This window comes from Cupressus sempervirens, chromosome 3, assembly GCF_028749045.1.
Source record: "Cupressus sempervirens isolate cs-2001-9-10 chromosome 3, ASM2874904v1, whole genome shotgun sequence".
Taxonomy (NCBI): Eukaryota; Viridiplantae; Streptophyta; class Pinopsida; order Cupressales; family Cupressaceae; genus Cupressus; species Cupressus sempervirens.
The window spans coordinates 209,819,789-209,826,934 of NC_143120.1; the positions used below are offsets into that span (position 1 = coordinate 209,819,789).

Consider the following 7,146-nt stretch of genomic DNA (forward strand, 5'->3'; position numbering starts at 1 on the left):
ATATATATATATATATATATATATATGTGAATTTATTAAAAACTGGGAACAAAGCTCCCACATATAAGCCTATCGGCTTAATAACTACCAGCCCTTGGCTATATAGGATCATGCTGTCGGAGAGAGACAGATTCATCATTCGTTGTGTTCCCGCTGGTCAACTATAGAATCGAGGGATTCCTAACAGTTTGTCTATAATGCATGTTTATTTTGGTCTAACAGCGGGAACCTTTTCTGCAGGTGAGAACACCTGAAGTTGCAGTGATTGAGCCCACAATTGACGATGGTCTTGCCGCCACACTCGATGCTTTTGCATAGTTTGAGGATGCTCTGAAGAACGCCCCGTTTAACATAAGATCTCCCTCAGATCTCCAATTCCAGTTCTTCCAAGTGGCTTCTGGTGCATCTTCATGCTTTGGCACCTGCATATTCCCCTTACTATAATTACTCTACATCCTTTGTATACTAAAGATTCAAGCTACGTGATGTATATAAATCTTTTACCTCCTTCTGGGAGTCAGAGGCTAGGAATCTGTTGCCCTGGCTATTAATGGTGGGGTTCGCACTGCCACCAATTGCATACATTTCCCAATGGGTATAATCATTGTTCACCACATGAAAATACCCATGTCGGCATCTGCATCACAATACCATGTCGGCATCTGCATCACAATAACACATTTTTCTAAGGTTTAAGGTTTAGATAGCAAACAGGCAGAATAAATCTAGCTTAGTAAGTAGTAGAGAATTCTACAAAAGATTTTATCCAAACCTGGGCATGCGCTGAACAAGCCCTTCTCCAAAGTGGTTGAATGCAACTGTCACTTGCATTTTAACGTCTTCAGTATAGTCGTCACTGTGTCCCAAGAGCATCACCTGCAAAACACCACTAAATGTTCAACTCAAGCAATAGCTTTTGTTATTGATAACTTAATAGTAACCAGCATCAATTCATGATTTATGTCTGATAATGGGCTTTAAGTACCTTATCCTAAGATACTGTAAAGAAAAATGAAGATATTACCAAGGAAATAAGTAGTTAAGCACCTTGTCATGGTGAGTGAAAAAGCTGTTTGATATGGTGATTGCAGTGGACTCTCTAGTGGCGTCGATCAGCCCATCTGTACAGCTTGAAAATGAGCAATGATCTACCCATATTTCGCTTGATCCTAATATGGACATCCCATCTCCATCACTCATACTTCTATAACCGTAATGGGTTGCCGAGCTTCTCACATTTGCATTTCCCGTTGGTTTGCAGTCATGGATATGAATTCCATGAACGATGATGTTGTTCACATAATGTATTGTAATGCAAGCTCCATTCGCTATATGAACGTTGGCTCCTCTACCATCAATAGTCTTATAGCTGTTCATAATAAGCTCCTGCTTTAGCTGAATGACCATATCTCTTTGGAAAATGATCCAGAGTGGCTCAGTTTGAATGACAGCGTGGCGCAGAGTGCCCGGGCGTGGATTAACTGGGTCATCGTCATTGGGATCAGTCACTATATAAAATCTTCCATTCTGTCCTCCAATGGCACAGTCACCGAGCCTTTTTCTGTTATTAACCCAGTCGGAGTCACAACGCCAACAGTCGTCGATGGGGTTCCCCGTTCCACACGACATATAACTCAGCTGCCTACTCGAAGCATTCAGCCTCCTGCACAATACCTCTTGAAATTCATTAATAATCCCAAACTAGGCCTACAACATTTCCTAGATGCAAAACACTACTAGAACTACGTAGTACTACCTTAGCATTTCAATACAAGTACAACATATATAAATTATCCAAACGTATGAAAATATTGTGAATACATATCTGATGTATAACAGCTGCGTACCAAGGAAAGTTACGAGAATATAACTACTCTAGAGAACGCAGTAGAGAAATAATAGAGCAACAACATAAGGATAAGAAGAAGCGTGTTAAGTAACTCATTCAATTTAGATCATCAGCTCACATTAGATTTAGACATTCTTTTTCTAATCGTAGTACGAAATGTGATAAGATATTAAATTTCATTTTCATTCTATGTTTCTAAGATGCTCCAACAATGTTTTAGATTTAAAGCCACCATGCTCACCTTTCCACCATTTGTGCCACCAGCTCCGGCTTCTCAACACCACTTTCAGCTTCGTCATATTATCAGAAGTTCCAAAAGACTTCACCATTACTAACTGGCAGGAGAAGATAGAAACTAAAAGAATCCTAGGCCTGCAACATTATCATGTGATCATACATGGTATTACGCCATAAAAAGTGAACTTTTATAATTTCTCACGCAATTGCCAATAAAATTAAGAATCCTAGGCCTATTTTCTTCCTGAATTTTCTCTCCAATACTGGAGATAATTGAGGAGCCGCTTTGCATTCATATGTTTCCCACGCTCTTCCTATCTTTCCCTCGCTATTGTCACCATATTAGGATAGAACTAGATCAAGAATAATATTTAAATTCAAAATTATCAAACTTTCTCTTTCTCTAATGAGGGAGCCCATATAAATAAAATTATAGTTTTTATGATCATTGATAAAAATTAAAATAACAGGTTTTTTATTAAATACCAAATTTTTTGAATTTGAAATTAATAATATTTAATTTAGAATTATAATACATTGTTTAAAAAAATATTTTTATGTGGTAAAAAAATAAAATTTTAAAATATTGGAGTAAAATATTGATAAAAAAATAGAACAATTTCAATGTGTCTCATGTTCATGAGGTTTATTGAATTAACCCATTACCAAATATGAGGATTGGGAATGTTGAATTGCTCCATCAAAATGTTTGAGTAAACTCAATTGCAATGATATTTCAAGATAGAATCAATTGGATACCCTAGAACTAGAGTACATCCTAATATATTACAAAGAATTGATAGTTGGAGCAGCACAAAGGGAATGATAGATGAACAAATAATGAAAAAACTTCAAGCATTGCTTTTGTGAGACCTTTGGCATCAAGAAGGCCATGTGTCTCTCAAATATTTCAAGAATCTCATCAATTTTTCTAATAGTAATTGTGTCCATTTGAAGCATATTCTTCTAATTTGATTTTACGTCTTTCGTATCTATTAGAAAAAATTATTTGATATAGGCCACCACATATTTGATTGAATTTATATAGTATGGTAGTCTTCCCCATAGACTAGGGTTGATACACGTACTTTTTGTGATATTGCTATTAGGATTCAATTGTGTAGTTTTTTGAGCTCTACTCATTGACCCATGTTTCATGAGTAGTGGTTCACATAAGATCATCTCTCATGAGAATGTATGGAACACTTATTACTCATTACATCTAGGTAATGCTTATAGAGGTGAAGCATCAAGACTTTCCAAGAGGTCACCCATCCCAATACTTATCCATCTCGAGTGCACTTGAATACATATTTCCTTCATGGTTAAAACCTTTAGTAAGTGTTACATGCATTATGAACCATTAATTAGAAAGCCCATTAATCTCATCAATTGATAAGTAGGAGATATTTTCCACAAGTCAAATTGTGATATTGCCAGCAGAACTCAACTCTAAATTTTTTTAAGTCAAACTCATTGATCCATGTTTAATGAGTAATCATTCACACTAACCCATATTTCTTCATAATGAATGGGACACTTAGCTCTCATTGCATCTAGGTGATGCTCATAGAGGTGAAGCATTAGGACTTCTCGAGAGGTCACCCATCTGAGTGCTAGGTCCATACTTTCCTTTAATTGTTTATAGTTCTTAAATTAATTCATACACATCTGTTAAGAACATACACATCTAATTTTATCATTTATAAATCTTTTTTCTAGGAAAATTAAAAGACCATTATAAGGAGTTGATCTAAATAAAAGCTTTCAAATAGTGCCTAACACTTTTCTTATAGACTTATATTTGTGGGTATTCTAATATTTAACTCAATAACATAAAGTTGTACAAGTTCTTTCATGTTCACTATTTATCTATATATATTAATTTAATGTAATGTAGATATTCTCATTCACTATACTTATTTATCAATTTTCCTATCTAGAATATTATTAGTGTGCTATCATGTCTAATAGAATAAATTTCAAGTGAGCTAGTTAACCTAAACAACACAATTTCTAAAATTTATATAGGGTTCTAGGTCAACAAATGACATGATAAGTGTGTTCACCTCCAAGGAAAAGACTTAAGCTTTTAGTGCTACTTTTATTTGTTCATTCTTTATTTTAAATCCCCTTTTCAAATTTTGTTTCTAATTTCCATTTTCTAATGTATCTATCAAATAAATTATCTTTATTTTTTTATTTTTAAATTACTTTAAGATCTATCTTGATTTTTTATGTGTATTAAGTAGTGTTAAAAGCTACCTTGATCCTAGGATAACTAAAGTAGGAATTAATTGGTTGAACTTGAGAAAAATCGAATTCTTGCTATTACATTTTGGTGAATCCAGACTGAGTACAATTTTATTAAAATTAAAATGTTGTAAATATGTAGTCTTTTAAGAATAAAATATATTATTCTGCAGACCATGAAAATAATAGATGGAATTGAGGTAGGACCAAATGGGTCTTCCTTGGTATTCCTATTCTATGGCAAAAACCTCAAGGTACGACCTATCCACTTGGATCCACCTTTTTTATCTTACAACCACAAAAAAATCTTTTCCACAATGAAATGGGATTCTTCTTGAGATTTGTACCTAATTTCTCAAAATCAACACTTGTTCTGGGACCAAAGGGGAATTTCAAGAATTTTTGGTCCTTAAGGTTAGGGATGAAGTTCATCCCTATCCCTAGTCGGGGACATAATGTGTCCCTATCTTGGTTAGCAACATAGTGCCTCCCTAACATGTGATCTACTTTGGGTCCCCTTTCTAGCCCTTGTACCAAGGTTAATCTGAGACATTATTTTGATTTCCTAATTGGTCAGCAAGAGAAAGCTTATTCCAAATCCTTTATAAGCACATCAAATTGCCTCATTTTTCATCCGTAAGAATCTAAGAGCTATTACATCCTTCGTATACACATTAAGAATGTGTTGTAATGCCCCACTAGGGAACTTGACAAGACTAAGCCTAAATCAAGTATGTGGTGCAAGCTTGTTTTGTTTTGTTTTTTTAAAACAATACAGTGTCTAGTAGATTCCCTAACATTTTAACCATTAGATTAATTTCCTTTGAGTATCTTAGTTGGTTAATTTAAAACATATAACCTACTTTAAAGATGCACTCATATCCATGCATTAATAATAACATGATTTACATATTAAATAAGGAACATAGATGCAAAGTGAAACATGACTCTTATTGAATGATTGAAACATAACATCAAGAGATTTTCACAAAGAATTTATCAAGATTATATTTTCAAGAGAGAGATAACAAACCTACCATTTTTCATATTACAAATCCCCATGTGCATTCATTGTTCCTATCTACTCATTCCCTTTACTTTGCTTTCTTCATCAATAATTTCTTATTTACAAGATTACATCAAGTGCAATATAATAGGAAACATCTTCATAATAACATAAGAATTATCCAAGCATCTTCAAGAATAAATCCATTGCTAAGCCACAAACAAGCCTCAAGTTTTTGCCACCCAGCCATGTGGACCCTAAAGAAACATCCCCCAAGCTAGGAGACAAAACCATGATCCAAAGGGGCCTAAACTGAAACTAAGGCTTTTAGTCCCAAAAGAAGAAAATAGTAAAGAAAAATGTAAAATCCATAGATCACCAAGGACTACCAAGGAAAAAGAAAGAGTGAATGGTTATAACTTCATCTAGGTGAGTGTCATTGTACCTTCCCAATGTGTTGGGATCAACAACTTGGGCTTAAGGTCATCTTGTTGCACATAAATCCTTTCCCTAAGTACTCCAATGAGGATAGGTACAACCAAGTAATGTTGGGATTTAACCACCTGGATTAGGGACCTATAGTTTCAAGTAGGATGTCCCTTTCTTGAGTACTCCAACAATACCTCCACAATTCTTGTTTAGTGTATATGAAACCCAACCCCAACACAATTTGTTTTATTATTATGTTTTCAGTTATTAATTAACTCACAATTGGAGTCATCCTACACAAGGCTCTAACCTCCAACCATAGAATCCCTAGTAGCCATAGTTTCTAGGCCTCAACACCTATGGTGAGTCACTCACCTAGGGCTTCTACCCTACTCAAACACAAAATATCAAACATGCTTTAAGAACCAAAGGAAAAGTTTACATCCTCAACCAATAATGCGCCTCAAACAATTACATAATAAAATAGGACAAAAAAGAAGTCTAAATTACCAATCACTAGAAAAAAAATAGCAAACTGAGCAAAAAATAATAAAATTATGCATATGATCATTATTCTTGTGCATATAAGTATTGTTACTATGCATTTGTAATAAATGTGCATATATTCAATAGAGGAGGGCATTTTATCCTTTTAATTATACAAATGCCAATTTAGTGCTTTCACCATGTAGAATAATACATATAAATAATAGACCAGCATTTTCATTTTGGTGGCACATATGTTAATTTTATTGGTGCATTTATTTAGTAGAGTAGCACATACTCTATTTTGACACACAGGTTAAGTATTTTGGCACATCTACTTAGTTGAAGGGTGCATTTTATTAATATTCAAATAGGCAGATGGCTGATAACATGGTGCAAGAAGAGTTGTGCATTGGCTTGATATAACTATGCATAAATACAGTATACCTACGCATTTATTCCAGAATGCTAAAAAATATTTTAAGGATTCTATGAATGAAATTCCCACAAATTTTCAGCACATGAGGGTTCTATATCATCACCTAGGTTGAATCCTCGAGGATAGGACCTTTATGTGCTTCCCATTCAAGGGGATTCAATTCCTAGAAACCTATTCAGACTCAAAACCCCCACTAAAAATATCATAAGGAAAGAAGAAATCAGCACCTGAAATTTTCCCATCACTATAGATATTTAAACACAAGATCACAAACATATTATACATTCTTGCACACAAATATTTATGCCTTGTTTAAACTTCAAATTTTTCATATATAAATTTAGCATGGGAGGAGATGATCATAGCCTACTTGTTTCCTATAGTAGATTGAGGATTTGTTGTTGATACAAATCTTCAAGTCCCTTGATCTCCTAAGTCCTGATAGAT

General features: G+C 34.3%; 1 protein-coding gene across 1 annotated transcript; it reads right to left on the reverse strand.

Moving 5' to 3' along the window:
* Positions 1-215: 215 nt before the first annotated feature.
* On the reverse strand, positions 216-1,508 carry LOC149565557 (putative pectate lyase 18). Its single transcript, XM_089817155.1, has 4 exons — positions 1,048-1,508; positions 773-876; positions 505-637; positions 216-422 (listed from the first exon to the last, which is right to left on the reverse strand). The coding sequence occupies exons 1-4, from the start codon at positions 1,405-1,407 to the stop codon at positions 216-218; spliced, it is 804 nt and encodes a 267-aa protein (XP_089673281.1). The 5' UTR covers positions 1,408-1,508.
* Positions 1,509-7,146: the final 5,638 nt, after the last annotated feature.